The following is a 27,037-nucleotide window of genomic DNA, read 5'->3' as shown; positions in this document are numbered from 1 at the left end:
AAACAGCAAGAACGAAGGCAAGATATGGACAACATAACATCATGCCATTTTTGCTTCAAACATACTCGTTTTGCTTTTATGGTAATATTTTCATCAAATATCTTAATCTTAAACATTTCCCTTAGTTAATAAACCTTTTGTGCCTCTTGCTTGTTTAATAATGTAGTTTGTGCACTTGTAATGCTCAATTTCATCTTTTTTTTATATAAAATAAGCAGTTTGTGCAAATTCTCATTACCTTTAATTCTTTTCTGGCTCTTTTTTGTGTGCTCGTTTCTCTTAGTTTACGTTCACTGTTAACTCTGCAACTCATGGCTCAGAATAGCAATCTCTAGAATCCTGGTTCTGACACCATGTCGCTCTCCTACTTTGGATACAATAGAAGAGTCTTTGTGGGTTCAATTCAAGCACCTTTATTATATACGAGCATATCATGACAGAGGTTTACTGACTAACTTGTACACAAACTACTGCAATCATACATGCTCGCTCTCTGGCTGCACTTTCAAAATGACACTGGGAACAGCACGTGCCCAGTATTTATATGCGCATGTTCAGTCCTTGATATGCTTCTTAAAGATACAGCACATACACTCCAATCTGCAGAAACCCTCTGAATCCAGCAGTCTCAGGTGAGCTACTACCACTGCCATACACTTGATATAAACCCTAAGGGCTGTGTTGAGAACGAAGTGCAGTGCTTTCAACTGATACTGACTGGCTCCCAACCAAAAGCGCATGATGTGATAGTACGTGTCCTAATGATCAACTGAGCACCTCCAATTGTCCTTGCACAACAATGGCAAGATGGACTGAACCATGACTATTCGAAATTTTGACTTCTTCACAAACTGGAACAGACTGCTTAAATCTAAAACTGGCCTCAGGTTCCGTCTTCTTTGGAATTAAAAAGAACCTTGAGTAAGCTCTGAATCCTCTCTGGTCTGCTGGGACCTCTTGGACGAATTTTGTACAGCTTCTGACTCTCTTGAGCTACATCTCTCCAAGTGGGATGTTTGGAAGCTTTTTCTTTTGGCTGGGGGGGGGGGGATCTGGAGAAATGGTATTGAAATAACCCCCGGATATTATTTTTATTACACAAAGAATCACAGAAACCCTGGTTTTGCGGGCCTCGTCTGTCAAGAGGATGGAGTCTTCCATTCAAACTCCCCCCTCTGCCCCAAAGGAGTTGTCCCCGCGCAAGTCCTGGAAAGAATCCTGGAATTTCCAAAAAGTACAGTTGTGTACCTACCATAAATGTAGATGTTGAGTGTATTCACTGTTGCAGTCATTACAATTGGGTTACCCTGCTGACAGGCTACCCGCAGTCAACCCAAGTTCCAAAGTCTGGGTCCGGCATCGGTTGCTGTCGCCTCCTCCCTGATGTCAGTGCGCCAGGGGTATAAAAGATGCAGCAGACGCCATTTTCTTCAGTTTTTCTTGCCCCAGATGTCAGGTGCCCCTAAAAAGGTAGGCTAAAGTATGCCAATAAGCATGCATACACAAAAAAAAGCAACTTTTCCTTCATCTACAAGCAAATACACCACATAGGTTGCATAGAATAGAGAAGTACAGGTAAGTCCCAGCAACGAAAAGGGGGATGGTGGGTAACCCGGACTGCAACAGTGAATACACTCAAACATCTACATTTATGGTAGGTACACAACTGTACTATGTTCATCATGTTTCACTGTTGCAGTCATTACAATTGGGTTGAATCCCAAAGCTAAGGTTGAGAGGCTGGCTAAAGAGGATTAGGAGAGGCTATCAGACCCTGCAGAACTGCAGTGGCAAAGCCTGCCCTGGATTTAGAGTAGAGAGGTAAGTGATAGTGCTTTGTAAAAGTAAGCACTGAACTCCAATTTGCAGCCTCTAAGATCTGACCTTGAGAAGTACCTTGGGGAGGAGAGGCAGAGGAGGAAAGGCATATACTGACAGGTTTTTCCAGCTGAAAGATAGAGCATCCACTTTCCATGCTTGCTTGTGATAAGTCCTTGTGCGGAATCTTTGTAATTGGCAGTTGTGAGGGGAGGCAAATAGGTCTATGTCCAGGCATCCCCAGTTCCTTGTTACCATGCTGAAGACTTGTGGATCCAATTTCCACTCGTGGGGATCCATTAAGTTTCTGCTTAGTTCGTCTGCCAGAGTATTTACCCTTCCCGGCAAGAATTGTGCTTGCAGATGTACTTGGTAAGTCAGTACTGTGTCCCACAAGTTCATGGCTAGTCTGCAGAGTGGATAGGAATGCGTGCCTCCCTGCTTGTTTATGTACCACATGACAGTAGTATTGTCCGTCTTTTATCAGTAGTTGGCCTGGATGAAGTAGATCCTTGAAGGTTGTCAGGGCATTCTGAACAGCTAACATCTCTTTTTGACTGGTATGTAGATGAATTTGACTTGTGGACCATGTGCCCTGAATACATCTTCCTGCCACATGGGCCCCCCAGGCATAATCTGATGCATCTGTTGTGAATGTCTGCCTGGCTGTGGGTAAGTAGAATGGCTGTCCGTGTTGAGGTGCCAGGCTCTTGCTCACCATCGAAACTCCTGTTGCAGGCAGGGAATGAGGGTAATTATAGTTTCCAGGCTGTGGTAATGTCGAGTCCAAACACTTTTGAGATACCATTGAAGTTTCCTCATATGCAGTCTTGCATATGGAATTAGCAGTATGCAGGATGCCATGAAGCCCAAAGCCTGCAGAATTTTTCTTGCAGAGAACTGGGTCTTTGTTGCCAACATTTTGAAGTAAGAAGTCAGTTGTCTGTGTTTGGCATGAGATAAGCCATCTGGGCAGTTTTATTTAAGCTTGCATCCAGGAATATTATCTCTTGAGCGGGTACGAGCTTTGATTCCTTTTTGTTTACTGTGTATCCTAGACCTGTTAGTAATCTTTTTACAAACGCCAGATGCTGTAGTAGGATGTCCTTGTTCTCTGCTTGAATAAGGCAGTCGTCCAAGTAAGGATATATTTGTATTCCTCTTTGTCTGCAAAATGCAATTACTGGTGCCAGGCATTTTGTGAAGATCCTGGGTGCAGTAGATAAGCCAAAGGACAGTGCAGAGAATTGGTAATGCGTTGAGCCAGCTATAAATCTGAGGGACCTTCTGCATGATTGTCTGATTGGGACATGCAGGTATGCCCCTTTTAGGTCTATAGTCACAAGCCAAGCCTTCTTGCCCAGCATGGGCAGAAGCTGCTGCAGAGTTAACATTTTGAATTTTGGAATATCTGTGTTTAGGATAGACAGGTCCAGTATTGGTCTCCAGGTTTTGTCCTTTCTGGGTACCAAGAATAGCCGTGAGTAAAATCCTTGTCCCTGCTCTTGCTGTGGTACTTGCTGAATGGCTCTCATGTCCATGAGGGATGAAACTTGCTTTTGTGTCTCTGCCAACTGATTGTGTGGCAGGTCTGGCATACCATTTGGCCTTGGCAGGGTGTGAAAGTGGAACCTGTAGCCTTGAGATACGATATTCAAGACCCATTTGTCCTGGGTGATCATGTGCCAATTTTGTGAAAAAAGTGCTAGTTTTCCCCCCAAAGGAGCTGCCAGAAGATAAGTGCTTGGTGCTGGCAGGGGAAGTCATTGAGACTGTTTCCTGTATGGCTGTGATTTTTCCTCTCCGCTTTTGGAGGTAGAAGCACCCCATTGTTTAGGCCTGCATGAGCCTTGGGGCTGTGATCTGCCTCTGGGGTGTCTGTATCTGCCTCTTTGTGGCCTGTCTGACACTGGAAAGGACCAATTCTTTGTAGGCCAGTTCCTGCAAAATCTGGGAGGCTGTACCTGTAAGAAATCCTTCACTGTTTGCATAGATTTAGCTTTGTCCTCCATTTTCTTCAACACCTCTTCTGCTTTAACACCAAACAAGGAATCGTGTTGCAATGGAGCATCTAAAAGCTTTGCTTTAACATGATCAGGCAGATTCTGTTCTTTTAACCAAGCTCGTCTCCTAATGACAGAACCTGTAACTGCGGCCTTACAGGAGGCCTCTAAAGAATCAAAACCACATTGCAAAGTATGCTTTCCCACTTCTTCAGCTGCATGCAATACATCCTGCATTTCTTTGTTTTCTGCACATTCTGAATTTGTCAACATTTTCTGTTTAAGCTGTGACATAAGATATTGCTGATATTTAAGCATATGAAACTGACAATTTAAAGCTCTTACAGCCAAGGTAGCAGAAGTATAAATCTTTTTCCCCCATCTGTCCAGGGCCCTTGAATCCCTATCAGAGGGGATAGGGTTTTTTGCAGTGGAAGCCTTGACCCCCCTTGGGACCCTGAGAAATAGTTTCTGGGTCAGCAGCAGGTTTTTTGTAAAGAAATTTATGAGAATCAGGAACCCTGTAGTATCTGTCTGGCTTAACAGGAGCTGGTGGTAAAGAGTCAGGAGATAGACCGGACTGAGAATACATCATCTACAATGTTTAAAACAGGAGGAATAGCCAGGGGCCTGTGCTGGGGTAATAAAAGGAAGTCTCTCAGCCTTTTCTTGGATTCTGAGTAATCCTGGCTCTCCCAAAGGAAATGCTCCCTCATAGTATGCAGGGTCTCACCAAAAGAATAATCCTCAGGAGGAGAGACTGAAAGGTTAGATTCTTCAGCATCGGAATCCTCATAGGGAGAAAGGGAATATTCCTGTTCAGAAGAGGAATCGGAAGAAATGGAAACCTGATCTGAAGATTCATATTCTATATCCTGCCTAGGCCTCTTATCAGGAGGGGGATGGGAACCCCTGATCAAAGTAATTAGGTCTTCGGCCATTTTAAGCATCTGTTTTTTAGGCATGGAGGCCTGTGCAGGAGAATGCTGTACTTGTTTCTTTGTCTTTAGAGCTGTTTTAGTCTTTGAAGCTGAAGATGGCTTTACATATAACTGTGTAGGCCTGAAAACACCTTCAGAAGCCAATGCCTGCTCAGCGGCTCCGGACCCATCTGAGGGAATAATTTCCGAGTGTCCAATACCTTGAGTTTCCTGAGGCCTAGTCGGCTCCACATGGGAGTCAGAAGCGGCCTGTGGCTCTGAGGTAGCGGGCGTCAGGGGCTGCGAAAGCACCTCACTGACAACTGGTGAACCAGCGACAGGGCCCAACGGAAGCCTCATCGGTTATAGACCTCGGATGCCTGTCCTTTTCTTTTTCTTTGCGCTTTTTATAAACTCCGGTAGTCGGCTGATCCGATGGCATTATATAATTGAATCTTCTGCCAAAGTAATAAAATGCAAAATCGTACCGACGCTTAATAGTGCATTGGTTAAATCTAGCACAAAACCGACAACTAGCAACGTCGTGGTCAGGGCCTAGGCAAGGAATACAGTAAGAATGAAAATCCTTATGAGGTATTTGCTTCCCACAAGAAATACAATTATTAACTTTTTCTGACATCGGTCTGGAGCAAGAAAAAAGTTTCCCCAACGGGGTACTTAGCTTTAATGAAGACTTCGGATCTGAAATTCAAATGTGAAAATCTCAGGAGTCGGCCGACCGGCACTTGCGAACTGCTTTTGCTTCGGGCACCGCGCAGCAAGAAAGACTGAAGAAAATGGCGTTGGCTGCATCTTTTATACCCCTGGCGCACTGACATCAAGGAGAAGGCGACAGCAACAGACGCCGGACCCAGACTTTGGAACTCGGGCCGACTGCAGGTAGCCTGCCAGCAGGATAACCCAATTGTAATGACTGCAACAGTGAAACACGAACATCCACATTTTCTTGCCTCCTTTGATTCCAGGAAAAAGATCATTGAGGGGTAGAAAAGAGAATCCCTATGGCAGACAGGGTCTTTCCTTCTCTGTTCTTGTGGGAGAATGTTTATTTAACAGAAGGGCCAAATAAAGACGTTTCATTAAAAGGAGCATTGATGAAAGAAGACTTGAAAGGCTCTGCAAAGTCACACAGCTGTATCCACACATTTCACCATATGGCAATGCTTGATAGCAGCCGGTGAGCTACCCAGTGCAACATGGGATATTAACCTCATGGACAGATTAGAAATGGATAATAGAGTAACCAGTTGTGAGGACGATCTTTTATAGTCCTGCAGACATGGACTCAAAGATTTGGACAGCTCCTTGGTCAAACTCCTCTGCAGCCTTGAAAAGTGTGCTAAATAATTCAGGGACCACAAACCAAAACACGCTGAATCAAATATGTAATTTCCAATCTGTTCAACACCTTCGACTCCCTATTAGGGGAATGAGGAGCTCTCTTCAGCTTACTCTTTTTTTGTGGCTGCCACCGCAACCATAGCATCAACAGGGATTTCATTGCTCCAATGGGGTCGGTCATTCAGTGGTGCCAAAATGTTGTCTGGACGATGAGGAACTGGTTTGACAGTCAGGTTCCTTCCAGGTCAGGCAAGAAACTAGGTCAATAAGTACATCAGCCGGGGAGAGTAACCCAAAATTCAGATGGGCTAGAACCAAAAGCTTCCAGAAGTATTGACTCCTCTGGGGAGGGAGTATCTGAGGACCATCCACCTTTCTGCTTAGGAATCTCTAGGAGGTTTCCAAATGAGACGTCATCTAGTGGAGATCTGAAGGACTCTTCTTCAAAGGCAGCATCCTCTGTGAGAGATTCCATATGGGAATCTATGTGCCTTCTTTTGCATGTTTCTAACAGGAAGCCTTTTTAGTGGGATTCTCTGGGGAGGTATTCAAAGAGAGGGTAAGTTCCTCTAAGGAAACTGGATACTAGTTTGCACTAGCTGTCCCTATGGAGTGGGTATGATGGGAACAGAGCTTGGACCCACTGGGATAACAGGAGTAGGATCCAAGGAAGAACCAGAAGTCGGATCTCTTGGAAAATAGAAAACCCTCTCCACTGCCTCAAAGGCAGACTGACTGGGAGAAGCCATGTCCAGCCACCCCAGAGGTGAAACTTCCAAAACAGCCAATCCTCAACCCTGTCTTGATCCATGCCTTGAGGAGAGAGCCAGACCACATCTATATAGCGCTGAGGGGCAAGGACAGCTCCAATAACAATGGAGTAGATCCCAGCTCCGAAGATCCGATGCCAATGCTTCGGCTCTGTGACTTATTCCAATCCAAGGGGACAGGAGCAGAACCAGTCAGGGAAATGGTCAGAGTCTAAGACCTAACCAGCTCTGACACCGACCGACTCTCTCTGGACTCTTGGATCAGAGGGCTCCAAAGTCATGGGACAGAATCAGTGAAGGAGATATTATATGGGAAGTGGAAGGGAGGCTCACAGATCTAATGGGAGATGGAGCCGGAATAACTCCCACCTGAATCTGGGCTCTAAAGAACTTCCTTATTATCCTATCCACTTCAGCACTGGAAAGACTTCTGGATGACGTAACAGAAGAGGTAATGGACTGTGGCTGACAGCGTTTCCATGGTTTGGCTTGAAAAAGGATGGAATGGAGTTTAGGAGACACTGGATTGATCACAAACTCGGGTGAGTGAGTCCTAGGAGACTTTGAAAGACTAGTGGTCAGTTCCGAACACTGTTTCGGAGATTTACTTGTTACAATAATCCAAGGGTTTAGGACCTGAAGGTTTCTTTTTTGGATCTGAACAAGCAGGATCTTAGTCTTCTGAGGAGGATATGAAGTCACAGAGGTAGCACCTTCAGAGATCGAGGAGAGGATCTCTTTCTAAGCTCTGACAGAGCTTTAGAAGGTTTTCTGGGGGGCATCATCCCTGGAGGAAGAAGAAGGGGTAAGCAATCCTTTATGAAGCAACTTGTTCCTCCAATCTGCAACTGCCCTAGAATTAAAGACAGCACAGATAGCACAATTTTTATTGAGGTGTGCTGCTCCTAGGCAATAAATGCACTTCCTGTGGGCATGACAATTTGAGATTTTGAAGTGCATTTTTTTTAAATCTGTTGGTTTCTCAGTCTTAACTACTAACTAAAAAGAAAAGGAAAGGAAAGAAAAAAAAATTTACAGCAACTGCAAACAATGGTAGGAGAAGTACCCCAAAACTGGCAGGAATTAAGTCAAAAAGTAAAGAAAACTGGTACCAACAATGATACAAAACAAGGACAGCTAAAAAGGAGTAGTTGAATAAGGGCAAACATGTAGAAACTCCGAAAAATTAGACAGACGAACAGGGAAGATGTAGAGAAAGTCTTAGAATAAGATATCCTAAATAAAAACTACTCAAATGCTCGTACAATTGAAAAAGGGCTTAGAGAGAGGAAAAGTACAGTTGTGTACCTACCATAAATGTAGATGTTCGAGTGTATTCACTGTTGCAGTCATTACTCTTGGATTATCCTGCTGGCAGGCTACCCACAGCCAGCCAGAATTCCAAAGTCTAGGTCCGCCGTCGGTTGCTGTCGCTTCCTCCCTGACGTCAGTGCGCCAGGGGTATAAAAGATGCAGCCGACGCCATTTTCTTCAGTTTTTCTTGCCCCAGATGTCAGGTGCCCAAAATAGGTAGGCTGAAAAATATAACAATAAGAAATGCATACACAAAAATAACATGTCCTTCATCTACAAGCAAATACACCAACAAGGTTGTATAGGATAGAGAAGTGCAGATGAGTCCCAGCAAGGAGAAGGGGGATGGTGGGTGGGTAACCTGGACTGCAACAGTGAATTCACTCAAACATCTACATTTATGGTAGGTATACAACTGTACTATGTTCATAGTGTTTCACTGTTGCAGTCATTACTCTTGGGTTGAATCCCAAAGCTGAGGAAGGGTGGCTGGGCTAAATAGGATTAGGAGAGGCTATGAGGCCCTGCAGAACTGCAGTGGTGAAACCTGCTCTGGACTTTAGAGTAGAGAGGCAAGTGGTAGTGCTTTGTAAAGGTGTGCACTGAACTCCAAGTTGCAGCCTCTAAGATTTCTTTGGTTGGTACTCCCCTGAGAAAGGCTGCTGAAGTGGCTGCTGCTCTGGTGGAATGAGGCCTAATGCCCCTAGGCACTGATTTGCCATGTTAAGAATAGCAGAAAAGGATGCAATGGCCTATCCATTTAGAAATGGTCTGTTTTGAGATGGCCTTTCCTTGTGATCCTGCAGCATATGACACTAAAAGTTGTTCAGTCTTTCTGAAAGCTTTAGTTCCGTCCAAGTAGAAACGTAACTGCCTGTGCATGCCCAAAGAATGCAGAATTTTCTCACCCTTGTTCTGTGGATTTGCGTAAAAGGTAGGCAAGTGAATGGTTTGATTGAGGGCCACACTGGACACCACCTTAGGCATAAATGTAGGGTTTGTCCTCAGAGAAACCCTGTCTGGATGAAAAATGATGAAAGGTTCCACAGCCATGAGTGCTTGTAACTCCGAGACCTAACTTGCAGAGGTAATGGCTAGGAGCAGAGCTGTTTTCCAGGATAGGAATTTAATATCCGCTGTTGATGCTGGCTCGGAAGGAGGCAGTGTGAGTTTTTCCAAAACAAAATTGAGGTCCCAGGCCGGAATTGGTGATCTCCTTGGAGGCCTAATGTTTTTGGCCCCTCTGAGGTACTGTCTTATTTAAAGGATGAGAGAAGATAGGTGGTTCTGTATTGTAATGTGCAGAAATGGCAGAGGCATGAATCTTAATGGATGAGAAAGAAAGGCCCTTGTTCAGCATCGCAGTCAGGCATTGTAAAATCTGAGGAATGTTTGGTACAGACGTGTCAATGCCCTGTTCCTGGTTCCAAGCACAGAATCTCTTCCATTTTTCTGCATAAGATTTTCTGGTACTGGGCCTCCAAGATAACATCCATAACAGCTTTTGAAAGAGGAGTGTTCAGAATGGCTACATTATCCGCCATGCTGCCAGATTTAAGGTCCTGAGTTGACTGTGCAGGATCTGATTGTTTTGTTGGGTCAGCAAGTGAGAAGTTTGAGGCAATACCCATGCTGGACCTTGAGACAAGCTCTTTAGGATTGGGCACCAGTGCTGGCGTGGCCAGTCTGGTGCAATCAGAATCATTTTTGGCTTCTCTTGTCTGAACTTTTGGAGTACTCTGGGAAGGAGAGGTAGTGGGGGAAAGGCATATACTGTTAGATTTTTCCAGCTGAATGATAGGGCGTCCACTTTCCATGCCTGTTTGTGGTAAATCCTTGTGCAAAATTTCTGCAATTGACAGTTGTGGGGGAAGGCAAATAGGTCTATGTCTGGACAACCCCATTTCCTTATTATCATGCTGAAGACTTGTGGATCCAGTTTCCATTCATGGGGATCCATAAGGTTTCTGCTTAGTTCGTCTGCCAGAGTATTTGTTTTTCCTGGCAGGAATTGTGCTTGCAGGTGAACTTGAAAAGCCAATGCTGTGTCCCATAAGGTCATTGCTTGTCTGCAGAGGGGCTAGGAATGAGTACCTCCCTGTTTGTTTATGTACCACATGACCATAGTGCTGTCTGTCTTTATCAGTAATTGTCCTGGATGAAGCAGGTCCTTGAAAGCTGTCAGGGCATTTTGAACGGCTAGCATCTATTTTTGATTGATGTGAAGATGCATCTGGTTTGCAGGCCATGTGCCCTGAATACATTTTCCTGCCATATGGCCCCCCCCAGGCATAATCTGATGCATCCGTTGTCAGTGTCTGTCTGGCTGTGGGTAAACTGAATGGCAGACCCTTGTTGTGGTGACAGGCTTCTGCCCACCATCGAAATTCCTGTTGTAGGCAGGGAATGAGTGCAATTACTGTCTCCAGGCTGTGGCAATGCTTAGTCCAAACACTTTTCAGATACCATTGTAGTTTCCTCATATGCAGTCTTGGCATATGAAATTAGTAGGATGCAGGATGCCATGAAACCCAAGGCCTGCAGGATTTTCCTTGCAGATAAGTGGGCTTTTGTTGCCAATTTGTTGAAGTAAGTAGTCAGTTGTTTTTGCTTGTCTGGCGTGAGATAAGCCATCTGGGCAGTTGTATTTAAGCTTGCACCCAGGAATATTATCTCTTGAGAGGGCACTAGTTTTGATTTATTTTCGTTTACTGTGTACCCTAGGCCAATTAGTAATCTTTTTACAAACGCCAAATGTTTTAGAAGAGTGTCTGTTCTCTGCTTGAATTAGGCAGTCGTCCAAGTAGGGATATATTTGAATTCCTTTTTGTCTGCAAAATGCAATTACTGGTGCGAAGCATTTTGTAAAGACCCTGGGCGCAGTAGATAAGCCAAAGGGCAGTGCAGAGAATTGGTAACGCATTGAGCCAGCTATGAATCTGAGGTATCTTCTGCAAGACTGTCTGATAGGGGCATGCAGATATGCCTCTTTTAGGTCTAAAGTTGCCAGCCAAGCCCTCTTGCCCAGCATGGGCAGTAGCTGCTGAAGAGTCAACATCTTGAATTTTGGAACTTCCAGAAACGTATATAAAGACAGGTCCAGAATTGTTCTCCAGGTTTTGTCCTTCCTGGGTACTAGAAAAAGTCTGGAGTAAAATCCTTGCTCCTGCTCTTGCTGTGGTACTTGCTGAATGGCCCTCGTGTCCATGAGGGCTGTAATTTGTTTTTGTGCCTCTGCCCATCGATTGTGTGGCAGGTCTGGCATGCCCTTTGACCTTGGCAGAGTGTGAAAATGGAACCTGTAGCCTTGGGATACAATGTTCAGAACCCATTTGTCTTGGGTAACCATTTGCCAATTTGATGAAAAAAGTGCTAGTTTTCCCCCTAAGGGGGCGGTCAAAGGAAAACTGCTTGGAACTGGTAGAGGAAAGTTATTGGGACTGTTTCCTGTACGGCTGTAATTTGTCTTCTCTGCTTTTGGAGGTAGGAGCACCCCATTGTTTAGGTCTGTATGAGCCTTGGGGCTGAGATCTGCCTCTGGGACGCCTGTATCTGCCTCTTTGTGGTCTGTCTGAGACTGGAAAGGACCAATTTTTAGAAGTTCAGTTCTTGCTAAACCTGGGTGGCTGTACCTGTACGAAATCCTTGACCGTCTTACATGGATTTTGCTTTATCCTCCATTTTTTTCAACACCTCTTCTGCTTTAGTACCAGACAAAGTATCATGCTGTAATGGTGCATCCAATAATTTTGCTTTAACATGATCAGGCAGATTTTGTTCCTTTAACCAAGCATGCCTTCTAATAACAGAACCTGTAACAACGGCCCTGCAAGAGGCCTCCAGTGAATCATAACCACATTGCAAAGTATGCTTTCCCACTTGTTCATTTGCATGCAATAAATCCTGCAATTCCTTGTTCTTTGAACACTCAGTATTTGTCAACATTTTCTGTTTAAGTAGTGACATTAAATATTGCTGATATTTAAGCATATGAAATTGACAATTTAAAGCCCTTGCACAGCCAGGGTGGCAAGTGAATACTCCCCCCCCCATCCCTATCAGAGGGGACAGGGTTTTTTGCAGTGGAAGCCTTAACCCCCTTGGGACCCTGAAAAATGGTCTCTGGGTCAGCACTGGGATTTTTATATAGGAATTTATGAGAATCCAGGACCCTGTAATATCTGTCTGACTTAGCAGGTGCAGGGGGTAAAAAGTCAGGGGACATTCCAGACTCTGAAAATACATCATCTACAATGTCTAGAACAGGTGGAATGGCAAGGGGTCTATGCTGAGGAAGAAGCAGGAAGTCTCTGAGCCTTTTCTTAGACTCAGAATATTCTTGGCTCTCCCAGTGGAAATGCTCCCTCATAGTATGCAGTGTTTCCCCAAAAGAATAGTCCTCAGGAGGAGAGGCTGAAGGAATGGATTCTTCAGCATCAGAATCCTCATAGGGAAGCATGAAGTAATCCCTGTTCAGAAGAGGAATCAGAGGAAATAGATAGCTGATCAGAAGAATCATACTCTGTCTCTTGCCTAGGTCTCTTATCAGGAGGGGGATGGGAGCCCCTGATCAAAGTAATTAGGTCTTCGGCCATTTTGAGCATCTGTTTTTTAGGCATGGAAGTCTGAATAGGAGAATGCTGTACTTGTTTCTTTGCCTTTAGAGCTGCTTTAGTCTTGGTCTTTGAAGCTGAGGATGGCTTAATATATAGTTGTGTAGGTCTGAAGACACCCTCAGAAGCCGATGCCTGCTCAGTGGCTCCGGACCCATCTGAGGGATTGATTTCAGAGTGTCCAATACCTTGAGTTCCCACGTGGGAGTCGGTAGCGGCCTGTGGTTCTTAGCTAGCAGGCACCAGGGGCTGCGAAAGTGCCTCACTGAGAACCGGCAAACCGGCGACTAGCCTAGAAGAGGCTTCGTCGTCGGTTTTGGACCTCGGATGCCTATCCTTATTCTTTGTCCTTGCATTTTTTTGTAAACTCCGGTTGTCGGCTGTTCCGCCGGCATTATATAATTAAATCTTCGGCCAAAGTAATGAAATGCAAAATCGAACAGACGCTTGATAGTGCGTTGGTTGAATCTAGCACAAAACCAACAGCTAGCAACATTGTGATCAGGGCCTAGGCAAGGAATACAGTAAGAGTGAAAATCCTTATGAGGTATTTGCTTCCCACAAGAAATACAATTGTTATCTTTTTCTGACACCGGTCTGGAGCAAGAAAAAAGCTTCCCCAACGGGGTACTTAGCTTTAATGAAGACTTTGGTTCTGAAATTCAGATTTGAAAATCTCAGGAGTCGGCCGACCGACACTTGCGAACTGCTTTTGCTTCGGGCACCGCGCGGCAAGAAAGACTGGAGAAAATGGTGTCGGCTGCATCTTTTATAGCCCTGGCACACTGACATCAGGGAGAAAGCGACAGCAACCGAAGCCGGACCTAGACTTTGGAATTCTGGCCGACTGCGGGTAGCCTGCCAGCAGGATAACCCAAGACTAATGACTGCAACAGTGAAACACGATGAACATCATGACCGTGCAAGATGGCGTCAAACGAGATCTGAGGTATTGCAGGCTAGCTGGGGCATAATGGGTACAAGGAAGAGCTCAAGAGTTGAATCCTTAAGTCTGAGATATGCGGCACAGTTGGATCAGAGGTCAGATCCGTAACACATACGTTGAGGAAAAATGCAAAGGACAACATCAGATTTAAGAATTTTCCAAGAGATTCCAAAGAATTAAAACAAAGACAGCCCTTTTCTACCTTTGAAGACACAAGAGGCACACATGGTATGACAACATTTTAACAAATCAGGATCTTACAACTACTCATGCTGTTCACATGAAAGTACACATGTGTGAGCATATCATTATTCTGATACTAAATAATGACAAGATGCTTCCAGTTTACTTCTTGGGACCTGTTTATCACCTTACAATGAACTTTTGTATTTGAGAAAACTTCATTAGGATAAGTTATGGCATAGGCCCCTCTGACATCTTTACAATAATTCACATAGCTACCTACTCCCTTAGTTTGGTAGCTGGAATCTTGGGTGTGGTATTTTGGTTGTATTTGATAAGAGAGTTTATTGAGTTTATGAAGAAGGAACTGAACCGAGATGCAATGCTGACATCTCAGGGGGGTGTGGTGAGTCTGGGGGTGGACATATTTCCAGGTCGGAGAAGTTTATTTATAGTGGGCCAGAATTTTTGGGGGTTGCTTTAGTGTTTTTGTTGTGCAGTCGTGTAGTAGTTTTTTTGTCTGCTTTTATTTGGGATTTAGCTTTATTTCTAAGCTGTTTGCAGAGTAGTAGGTTGTCTTGCTTTTGTTAGCTAACCAGTGTACCCATGCAATTGGTGTTGTTTGTTTAGCCATTGTGATTGGCGTTCTTTTTATTCTAGCAGATCTACAGGGGGCTAGGCTACTTAAGATATTAAGGATGTAGTGTTAAAGTGACGTACAGCAGCATCAAGTGGTAGGGTTTTCAGGGCAAACCAATTTATTTGCTGAAGTAGGGAATGAAATGTTTGGCTATTAAATTTCTTCTTATTACAGATTAGTCAGCAGACTGATTGTGTAGACTGAGGTTATGTCTAAGTAAATAGATGGGCAAGCGGTCACTGATGCTGTTGGGGAGACACCCTGTTTGGAGGGATGTAGGTGATTTGTTAGTGAGAGTCCAGTCTAAAAGTGAGTGTCTGTTAGAAGTTTTGTCTTTTCTGGTGGGTTCTGGTATGAGTTGAGAGAAGCCATGTAGGTTTATAATGCTGAAGGGATTAGTGGAGTTACAGGTGGACCAGTTGGTATTGAGGTCCCCCATTATGATGGTTTCTTGGTGGTATGTTATGGATAACCAGTGGAAATGTCAACTGTAACTGAGTTTTCTCCTGGAGGGGTGTAGATGGCCATTATGATCAAGGTTTTTTTTTTATTAATGTTTAGTTTAGAGAAAAGAATTTTGGTATTTGATGCTAATGAAGTGCTAGATTTTGTTTGAACATTTTGGCTACCCCGCCTCCCCATTTAATTGTATGGTCAAGTCTTTATAGGTTGTATCCAGGGGGTAGGATTTCACTGTTTTTGATATGTGGTTTAAGCCAGGTTTCAGTTAGAATGGCAACGTCAGGAGTACAAGGCTGGCACTGCATGGAGGTCATGAACTCTTAATACACTTCTAAAGAGAACGTGTCCTTTAGGGTGGGGGGAATGACGGTGAGGAGTTTGTGGAGGTTGTTTGTTGATTGGTTTTGGGGCTGATAACGCGGCTGATTTGTACTGATGATATACCGAATATAGTTCTTACAAAACTTAGACAGCAGTTGTGGTTTCTAAGGACAGCTTCCGTTTTAGAGCTGGCTTGGTGGTATCTGAGTGGAAATCAGCCTAGGTGGGAAATGCTGTAAAGGTTGGGGGCAATGTACAGGTTGCTGAGGGGGGTTTTGAGCTCCGTGGTAGTAGTTGTGGAGTAGTGAAGGTACTGGTTGTGGATGTGGGTATGAAAGTTTGTTAGCAGGTAGAGGAAGGTTAGTGTGATTAAGTTAGCTGTGTGGAGAGAGAGGATTTTTAGTGATGTATGTTGGGGTGATTGTGACATTCTGTAGTTCGGAAATGTGTTGATGCAGTTTGTAGAAAGGGAGGTGAGGAAGGAGCTTTGGTTTTAGGTGTTGGAATGTGTAGTTGCTAATAATTAGGTAGTCGTGTGGAGGGGAGTGAGTTGTGGTGGGAATAGTGGTGTGTGTCAGGGGAAATGAGAGATTATCTGTGTTAGGTGTGGTTGGGGAAAGGAATATGGGGGAGGAGGGTGGGATTAGACTGAATGCAACAAAGTTAGGAACAGGACAACACACAAATCAGACCAGCCCAGTATTATGTTCACGTCTGTAACATAGTGTATGCATGTCCACGAAAAGCATTAACATTTGGAAGAAAAACATGCAGTAATTGGTAACAACAGTATAACTCAATACAGCTAAGATGTCATTATGAAAAAAGGAGACATTGCATGCCAGGAACTCACTGGCTGACTACATCATGGTAAAGGGTTATACACTAAAATACAAAAGAAACAGAGGTCTGGTGGTAATTACACTGGAAGAAATGCATTCTGTGCATTTCAGAAGGCACGGTTACAACATGCAAACATAGTGAATATGCAAGAAAGCAAATGAATATGGTCTTCCACTCCAAAGGACAAACTGTTGGTTGGCTTCAAGGAAAAATTCTGCAAGAGAAACAAAAGCCTACAGCATCGAACACATGACAGAACGAGCTTACAGATAATGTCCGGGCCCTTCTATGTCAGAAGAGGACAACAGAATGCACAGAGGCCAATATTAAAAAATTCTAGTACACCACACAAGCAACATCAGTGTTAGAATAACCCCCCCACCACACAAGCAACATCAGTGTTAGAATAACCCCCCCCCCCAAAGAGATGATGTGGTGTAAAACTTTAAAAGAATGGACTTAAAGAACAATTTAAAATAAGGTTAACTAAGTCAAAGCAAATAATTAAAGAAACATTTCTTTACAACTAAGGTTATACAAGACTGATTCCTAATGCAAATCTGAAAAAGGCACAAAGTCTAGAAGAAACTGAAATTAAAAATTAACAGTAGCCTAAACTATTCAAAAATGCTTTACATAAAAAAAGCACACAATTAAAGTTGACTAACATATGAATTTAGTAGCACAAAGACTTGCCTTGGGGACAGATTCCAAAATCAAGCAGCAGCTAGATGTATATTAACATCCAACATTCCATGACCTTCAATAAAAAGCATATAACTGAAAATTATTCTGCACATTAAAATGGATAACAAATACTAAAAAATAATTCAAAGGCATAAGCAAGACTCTACTGTAAAACAGATACCACTGATGGGCACAGTGGCCTATACTTCTGCCTCTGATACCGGCCTTAACATTAGTAAATAACAGTATACGCTCATTAAGAAAGAAACTTTATGAATATATGGTAATAAGATTTACCATCCTGTAGGACCTCTTCATCTGCCGAACCTTTTTCTTTAGCATATTCGAGTGTGTAAGAAAGACCATTGCATCCTCGTGTGCGAACACCAACCTTCAGTCCAATCTGCCATATGAATTTAAAAAAGTAAATAAGCAGAAGTACTCAAACTACGTCTTAAAACAAATGATTTCCAAGATGCTGCAGATGTTAACCACCCAATAGTGCTAAAATTCTAGTTACTTGCAACCTTAAGCATCTAAAGTTGGCTCAGAGATGGCAAGGAGAATACAGTTGCAAATAAAATACTAGCAGGACTATGTCAAAAACAACGGTCACAATAACTGGTCAATCAAATGCTGGATCATAATGTGATAAAAGTTTATCTGCAAAATAAATGTCAATTTATGTCTGATGTGTTGCATGTTAACCCAGGTGAACAAAAGGACTATGGATTTTCATAACTACAGCATTTCAAATAAATTCAACCATAAAAGGGCAACTGCCCAAGAACTTTTAAATGATCTAAGTAATGATCTGAGCATGAAATACTCCACCTGCAGATGCATCTACATTTTTATTAACATCACTTCTGGGGGAATTTACAGTAATACAAGACATTATGATAGCAGTCATACAGAAGCAGGCTCTTCCACAAAATTCTCACCTTTTGTCATGACCAAAATGCAACCGGCAAATGTAGGATGTAGAAAATAAAACTTAAATCTTTGACTGTGTCTGCCTCTTTAAAAAAAAAAAAAAAAAAACTCTCATACCAGCTTGTTTAATACATCACAAAAGTACATTTTCCCCTTTTATTTTATAATAAAGAGGACAGACCTCAAAGTCCTTCATAAAGTACCACTTTAATTACTTAAGAAAAATACATTTTTTTTTTTTTTAGTTCCCACTGTAGCTTGTCATCAGTCATGTCAAAGGGCCTCTTCTCAACCACCTGTTCAACCTTTCCTGACACACGTGTGACTTGAGCCTACAAATCACTATCCCATGAGTGGGGAAATCCATCGTGTAAGAGCTCACTCATCCAGAAAGAAAACTGCATCTGTGCAAGACACTGAAATACTAGCTCTTAAGACAGAGCAATCTATCAGCCAATCAATTTTAATACAATAAAATCATAAAATCAAAATATAAATAAACCACATGTATATAAGAAAACAATAAGGCTTGTAAACATTACTTAATTAGAACAGAAAAGGGCCATTGCAGGCAAACAGACATATAAAGATACCTTCCAAAAAGCTACCCAGTAGTACACTCCTGTACCTTCCACGAGGACAGATTTTATTTTTCTTTGTTTTTCAGAGCTTACACTATGGAGTAAGTATTGGCCAAAGCTATATGCACCAGTCTCATTTTACTTGCACAGTACACAATACAATTAAAAGAAAAAAGAACAGTCTCATATTTTTTAACTTAAGAATTCAAATGCAGATCTGTGTTTCCATTATCATCCCAGACTTTTTAATGGCCCTCAGCCCACCTTATAGTGCTACATGTTCTGTTTGTTATGGCTGTCCCCTAGCCTGTTGAATAAACAACTAAAGCATTATCTGAAGAGTATGTGGACATGGACTTTTTCATAAGACTAATGGCCATTAACGCTGATACGTGTGATTTAACATTTGTTAAGAACTGACGTTTAACAAGATATTAATAACCAATCTGCACATTTTGTAGCAAAACGGGAATTAGAACTAGATTTTTGCAAGTGTTAGCACACAGTTTGTCTTCCATTTGTTGGGAAAGAATTGTATGCAGCCTTGCAGATTTTCCAAATTTCACAGGTAGAGGATCCTCCTTGCACCCACCATGGAGGTACTATGTTTAAAAAAAAAAAAAAAAAAAAAAAAAAAAAAAAAAAAAACGTTTGCATGGTAGTTTGATATAAAACAGCCCCTCAACCAGAATATAGTTTTCACGTTTTAAAGTAATACTTAATGTATGTTCATGGGTGACTTTAATACCCCACTATTAAATGGGAATCCTATACGACGCCTAATGTATAGAGACAGACTCCTAGATTTTGTAAACAAACTCCCTGGACCAGAGTGTCAATGCACCAACCAGGGGTGCAACTATACTGGATCTGGTTCTCACTAATATGGGAGAGTGTTGCACACCCCCTAATCTAAGGTCTTCCCTGGTAAGGTCAGACCACAAAACGGTCTCCTTTGAAGTAAAAATAATACCTGGAACCCCTAGTTAACCCTGTAATATTCAGGAACTACTCTAAGGCTAACTTCCTGCCATTAAGTGATAACCTGGCAAAATTTCAAGCCCCCAAAAACCATGAGAACACTACTGTCTATGCAGAACTGTACACAAAAACCCTATTCAAGCATGTTAATAGCTGCATAGAGGCAGCTGTACACACCAAGAAGTGCAGAACTAAATAAAAAAACAAGCCACCCTGGTGGAATCAGAAAATCAATAGGCTGTATACTAAAAGAAAGAAAATCATGGCAAAAATTAGTAGGTGCAGTACCCAGCAGGATAAAACTCTGCAACTAAACAAATGATTCAGAGGAAAAATAAAGTCTACCAAAGCCAAATCTGTGGTAAATTTGGCCAACCTGGCCAAGGAAAAAGTACAGTTTTGTACCTACCATAAATGTAGATGTCCGAACTGGATAGCATCTGCAGTCATAACAAGTGGGTTGTCCTGTCGTCAGGCAGCCTCAGTTCGAGTCGGGCCGGATTCCAAACGGGTCTCCTTTTCCTGATGATCTGTCTCCTCACCGCCATGACTCGATTCGGGTATAAAAAGCATCAGCCGACGCCGCCCATTTTTCTCAGTGTTTCTTGCCCCAGATGCCAGTAGCTCTCTCTTGCAGCTGCCAAAATAGATAGAGGTAAACACAACAATAAGCATGTATGTACATATATACAAACAAATACACCCATAAAGACTCCCCAACAGCTAGCTATTAGGAGGTAAAAACACCCTAGGAGTACCACAGAGGGGAAGGAGGGAGGGTACTGCAGACTGCATCCAGTATCCAGTTCGACATCTACATTTTTATGGTAGGTACAAAACTGTACTATGTCCTTTCATGATGCATCTGCAGTCATAGAATAATGGGTAGAACTAGATGAGCCAACTAGGAGGAGGATAGCAAGTATATGAGGTTGTTTTGGGATCCAGCAGCAGTACAGCAGTGTCACCCCTGAGAGGCAAATTATAATGCTTGGCAATGTATGCACGGGAGGTCAAAGTAGCACCCTCAAAATTCTCCTTTTGCCACTCCTCAAATGAAGCTGTGGTGGCTGTGGCCCTTGTAGAATGTAGAATGAGGTCTTATGTTCTGTGGAATTGGTTTCGGAAGAGTAAGTAACAGTATAGTATGCAATTTCCTATCCATTTGGAGATTGTCTGTTTGGAAATAGCTTTTCCTTTCCTCCTGTAGCGCTGTTCAGGGAAAGTTGGTCAAGTCTTTCTGCTATTTTTGTTCTGTCCAGTGTAAAGCGTGTGCAAGTCCTGTAATCCAGATCCAAGGGTATTCTTATTCCTTTGCTCTGTTTTGTTGGTTGGGAAAGGTAGGTAGGTGGAGATTGCCTGGTTTAAAGACACTCTGGATACCACCACCTTAGCTCATGTACACTCTGTCCTCATGGACACTTCTCTTGGTTGCTGTAATTAAAGGGGGTTGGTTGCTACCCTCAGGCTGAAGTAATGAACCCTCCCTATTTGATAGTTGCTTCAGCTTGTAGGGTTTTTTTCCTTGCTGGGTGTGAGGGGTCTGCTGTGTGCGCTGGTCCAAAGGGTGATAGTGTCAACTTTTCTGTTAAAGTTCATGTGGTGTTTTGGTGGCTGGTGTCGTTTTGGGTTTTACATTCTTGATTCCTCTGAGATGAGGGTGCAGAAAAAACAAGTGAAAAACAGGTGGATCAAAAGTGAATTGCTGATGATTCTGTCTTGATGATCTTGATGAGGACAGGGGACAGGGAGGAAGACAGGCCTGAAATCCAAATTCTCCCAGATACCAGGAATAGCTATATATGCAATTGCGACCGGCGACCCAGAACAGCCCTTCTGCTTCAGCCGGTCTTAAATTGCACTGAAGAGAATGGAGCCGGTGCCGAAGGTTTTTTAGATGTGAGCTTTAGGCGGACTTCGACATTGGAGTGCTTCGACTTGCGAGACGACAGGACTTGACAACCCACTTGTTATGACTGCAGATGCATCCATGAAGGACATCTACAAGGCATTATTTAACAATGTCCACAACTTCATAAGCAATACACAGTTGTGTGCAGAACTCATTGTAAATGGAGCCACCTATACTGAGCCAGAAGATATAGCAAACCTAATGGCCGGCAAATTCAGCTCCAACTTTACCCCTTCTCCCCTTCAACCTTCTCAAAAGAAAAAAAATGTCAAATACAACTCTCCCTGCTGTCACTAGGGGACAGGTCCTTATTGCCCTCTCTAAGGCCAATAACACTGCATCAATGGGCCCAGACAATATCCTAGGATGCCTTCTAAATAGCATGAAACATAACCTATCAGGCCCTCTGAAATTCCTATTTAATGGCAGCCAACAGGCTTTGTACCTCATGAACGGAGAACAGCAACAGTCATCCCTCTGCACAAAGGGGAACCATCTACAGACCCATAAGTCTCACTAGCCTCATATGCAAAGCCACTGAAAGAATTATCATGGAAATGATCAGTAATGATTTAGTAAACCTCCAGACACTGGACCCAACCCAATTTGGTTTTGTCAATGGCAGGTCGTGCCTACTCAACCTGTGAAACGTCTTTGACAAGGTAACCAAAGCAATGGATTAGGGCAAAATGGATCACACTGCCTACCTTGACCTGGCCAAAGCATCTGACACAATACCCCACTCCAGCACTGTTGACAAACTCAAGAGGTTATGTACAAATCCTTATGTCAACCAGTGGTCAGCCTACTGGCTCACAGAAAGGATACAGGAAGTTAGAACTGCAGAGTCCATGTCTACAAAGAGGCCACTCACAAGTGGAGTCCCTCACGGATCGGTCCTGGGACAAATCTTTTTGGCATTTACCTGTCTAAAGTCAAGGCCAATGTCAATGGTCTCTAGCTGACTAAATTTGCAGATGACTGCAAATTAGGAGCAGTCATCAAATCCCACACCTACACAAATGTTCTCCAGGAAAGGCTGACACAGACAAGCAACTGGTGTCACAGCCGTGGACCAAAACTAAATGCCAAGAAATGTACAATATCATTCAGGAAGTCATCCACCTCTGGTAGCCATCACATTAACAACACACCACTTACAGATGAACCAGCAGTCAAGGACTTGGGGACACACAGATGGTAATCTAGCCTTTGACCATCACGTGTCTACAGTAGTGAAGAAATCATTTTATGTTGAGCAATGTATAAACAAAAGTATGGCATCTAAGTCCATGGAAGTCACTGTTCCACTGTATTCAGCATTCATCAGAACTATCATCGAGTACAATGCCCCCTTCGGTAAGTACCTAACCAGGCAAGTCCAACAATTGGAATGTCCACACAGATTCCTCACTAAAAGAATACAGGGTGTAAGTAACATGTCCTATGCAGACCGTCTCAAAGCCCTACCCCTGTATTCTGTCACCTACAGGTTGTCTACGCCTGGCAGACAGGGCAATGTCAGACCCCATTTTGATGGACCTCCTGCACATCCGCAAAACAAACAGCACTAGAATTACCCATTCTAAGACTCAAAACCTGCCTGTGATGTAAATAGGACCTGCTGGAAAGACAGGCATGTATCCCAGAAATCACCCCATCTCTGGAACAGGCTCCCCATCCATGTGAAGCAGAGCTCCTCCCTAACTCAATTCAAGTGCAACATGGACAACTGGGTGGGGAACAGGAAATTCTTTCCTGGTTTGGCACCTCTCTCTCTCTTATAGCCACAGGCAGCCTGTAAATGGCTCATCTCTCAAGACCCTGCTTACACTTAGGGTACCAGAACTTGTCAGAGATTTGAGATGCATGGCTAGGCTTAAAAAGGCCCTTGTGATCATTAGCCTAGTAAATGACTATGAAGCTATGTAGTTCCCAAGCCAAGCTGACTTCATGTATGAAAGTTACGTACTTGCCAGAACACTAGATCCGAGATGTCTTGTTTTGTCCAGCTAGATCGAAACTCAGCTTTTTACAAGAGGATGGATGCAGAGCTCGGACTCCTGTCCTTTCCATAATTCCTTTTGGTCCCCTGACCATCTCAGATCACGTTTGCCTGCATATGGTCCAGAAAACACTACAACTAGATAATATAAAAAGTACAGTTTTGTACCTACCATAAATGTAGATGTCCGATAGGCATGCATCTGCAGTCATAACATATGGGTTGTCCTGCCTCAGGCAGCCCTTCGGTCGGCCGGATTCCAAAGTCTGGGTCTGGCCTCGGCTGATGTTGCACTTCACCCGACGTCATAGCTCCTGGGGTATAAAGGCATCAGCCGACGCCATTTTCCTCAGTGTTTCTTGCCCCAGATGCCAGGTGCCCTCTAGGAAGGCTAAATTTGGATAAAAGTAGAAAATTCCAAACAGTAGAAAGCAAAAAGTATATATACATATATACATACAAACAAATACACCATAATAGATTCCCCCAGCTAGCTAAGAGAGGGGTAAGTACCTTAGGAATACCACAGAGGGGAAGGAGGGTGGGTAATCCTGACTGCAGATGCATACCTATCGGACATCTACATTTATGGTAGGTACAAAACTGTACTATGTCCTTCAAGGATGCATCTGCAGTCATAACATATGGGTAGAATACCATAGCCAATCTGGGGGAGGAGGCACTAAGATAATGATGGTGTAGTTAAGATCCCCTGCAGGACTGCAGTTGCAAACCCTGCTCTGGATCTAGAGTATAAAGGTAGATTGTAATGCTTGGCAAATGTATGCACGGAGCTCCAAGTAGCAGCTTCTAAAATGTCTTTGGTAGCCACTCCTCGTAGGAAAGCTGTAGTGGTGGCCGTGGCCCTTGTGGAGTGAGGCCTGATATTTTCACGCGTTGTCTTTCCATGAAAAGAGTAGCAGAATCGAATGCAATTTCCTATCCATTTTGAAACTGTCTGTTTGGAAATTGCTTTTCCTTGCACTCCTGTTGCATATGCTACAAATAGTTGGTCAGTTTTTCTGCTACTTTTTGTTCTGTCCAAGTAGTAGCGTAGTTGTCTGTGTATATCCAGGGTGTGCAAATGTTTTTCCCCTCTATTCTGTGGATTAGGGAAGAACGTAGGCAGGTGAATAGCTTGGTTCAAGGATACCCTAGATACAACCTTTGGCATAAAAGTAGGATTGGTTCTTAGTGACACCCTGTCCTGGTGGAATATAGGAAAAGGCTGCACTGCCATTAATGCTTGTAACTCAGATACTCTTCTTGCTGAGGTGATTGCCAGAAGGAATGCAGTTTTCCAAGATAGAAACTGTAGATCCGCTGATGCTGCTGGTTCAAAAGGAGGTAGTGTCAGCTTCTCCAGCACAAAGTTGAGATAGTACAGTTGTGTACTCCTACCATAAATGTAGATGTTGTCTTCACTGTTGCAGTCATAACTGTAGGGTGCTCCTGCCGGCAGGCAGCCCGAGGTCGGCCAGAATCCCAAAGTCTGGGTCCGGCGTCGGCTGTACAAGCCAGTACCCTGATGTCAGTATGCTCTAGTACATAGCCCTCAGCCGACGCCATCTTCTCCAGCCTTTCTTGCCCTAGATATCAGAAGTCCCCCAATAAATCAAAAAATGAATCCACCAAGGAAACACAAATACACCACAAAGGAGAGAAAAAGAGGGGATAGGAAGGAGGGAAACACCGACTGCAACAGTGAAGACATTCGAACATCTACATTTATGGTAGGAGTACACAACTGTACTATGTTCATCGTGTTTCACTGTTGCAGTCATAACTGTAGGGTGGAATCCCAAAGCAGTGGAAAAAGGGGGGAGGTTTAGACAGAAGAAGGGGCAGCAAGAAGACCCTGCAAAACAGCAGAGGCAAAGCCTGCCCTGGTCTTAGAATACAAAGGGAGATTGCAATGCTTGGAAAAAGTATGCACAGAACTCCAAGTGGCAGCTTCCAAGATATCCTTGGTAGGAACTCCCCTGCGAAAAGCTGTAGAAGTAGCAGCTGCTCTAGTAGAATGACTTCTCACAGTACCTGAGTACCTGGAAACTGTTTCCCATGATGAGTGTAACAAAATCTTATTCCATAAGAAATCCATTTGGAAATAGTTTGTTTGGAAATAGCCTTACCAAGAGAACTGGAGGCAAAAGAAAGAAACAAACAATTGGTTAGATTTTCTGAACTCTTTAGTCTTGTCCAAATAAAATCGTAACTGTCTGTGCACGTCCAAGGAATGCAAAATCCTTTCCCCTTTATTCTGAGGATTAGGAAAGAAGGTAGGAAGGTGAATTGTTTGATTTAAAGCCACTTTCGAAATCACCTTAGGCATGAAAGTAGGATTGGTCCTCAAGGATACTCTGTCCTGGTGGAAAATAAGGAATGGTTCCACAGCCATGAGAGCTTGCAACTCTGAAACCCTTCTGGCAGAAGTCAAAGCTAACAAAAGAACTGTCTTCCAAGATAAAAACTTAATATCTGAAGAAGCAGCAGGCTCAAAAGGAGGCAAAGTAAGTTTTTCTAAAACATAATTAAGATCCCAAGCAGGAACAGGAGGGGTCCTGGGAGGCCTTAAATTCTTAGCCCCTCTCAAGAATTGTCTCACCAGAGGATGAGAAAAAACAGGGGGATCAGTATGGAAATGAGCAGAAATAGCAGAAGCATGAATCTTAATGGAAGAAAAGGAAAGTCCATTAGACAAAAGATCCGAAAGGTAAAGCAAAATAGAAGAGAGATCAGGTACCAGAGGGTCCAAACCTCGGCCCTGCATCCAAATGCAAAATCTCTTCCATTTAGAGGCATAGGATTTCCTAGTGCTAGGCTGTCTAGCTTCCAAAAGAACATCCAAAAAGTACAGTTTTGTACCTACCATAAATGCAGATGTTCGAAGATCCACATTGCTGCAGTCCTTACACTTGGGTAGTCCGCTGTCCTCGGTCGGCCCGAATATCAAAGTATAAGGCTGACGTCGGTCAAGGCGCATTTGACTGACATCAGGACGTCAGGGTACAAATGCGCATGACCGACGTCATATCCTCAGTCTTTTCTTGCCCCAGATGTCAGAAGACCCTAAAAATAAAGGTCAAAACCAAAAGACAGCAAACAACCAACCAACCACCCTTGCACTAACTATATGTACAATATATACAATATACACAATATGTACAACCCAACCCACACAACCACCTCTAACTGCAGAGGGAAGGAGGGAGGAGTAAATTGGACTGCAGCAATGTGGATCTTGAACATCTACATTTATGGTAGGTACAAAACTGTACTATGTTCTTCATCTCACATTGCTGCAGTCCTTACACTTGGGTAGAATCCCAAAGCAGAGGTAAGGGAGGATGGCTAACTACAAGGAAGCAGGAGCTGCCAAAATGCCCTGCAAAACAGCAGTGGCAAAACCAGCCCTGGATTTAGAGTAAAGTGGCAGGTGATAATGCCTAGAGAAAGTATGCACTGAACTCCAAGTAGCTGCCTCCAAAATATCCTTGGTTGCCACTCCCTCAAAAAGCTGTTGAAGTGGCAGTAGCCCTAGTGGAATGAGGCCTAATCCCAGCTGGAACTTCTTTGCCATGATGGGAATAACAGAAAGCAATGCAAAACCCAATCCACTTAGAAATAGTTTGTTTTGACACAGGCTTGCCCTGAGAACTCAAAGCAAAAGAAACAAACAACTGCTGAGACTGCCTGAACCCTTTAGTTCTGTCCAAATAATAACGCAACTGCCTGTGTAC

At 43.3% G+C, this 27,037-nt stretch overlaps 1 protein-coding gene across 1 annotated transcript in view; it reads right to left on the bottom strand.

Moving 5' to 3' along the window:
• Nucleotides 1–27,037, bottom strand: part of LOC122795829 (iron-sulfur cluster assembly 1 homolog, mitochondrial) — a 579,093-nt gene that overhangs the window by 158,201 nt on the left and 393,855 nt on the right. Inside the window, exon 3 of the mRNA XM_044064189.1 lies at nt 17,180–17,285. Within this exon, the coding sequence (XP_043920124.1) occupies nt 17,180–17,285 (106 nt within the window). The remainder of the gene's footprint in view (nt 1–17,179; nt 17,286–27,037) is intronic.

This window comes from Protopterus annectens, chromosome 2.part2 (assembly GCF_019279795.1).
Source record: "Protopterus annectens isolate FY-2018-M chromosome 2.part2, PAN1.0, whole genome shotgun sequence".
NCBI classification, from domain to species: Eukaryota; Metazoa; Chordata; order Ceratodontiformes; family Protopteridae; genus Protopterus; species Protopterus annectens.
Note: the sequence above shows the minus strand (reverse complement) of the source record. Positions and strands in the feature narration are given on the sequence as shown.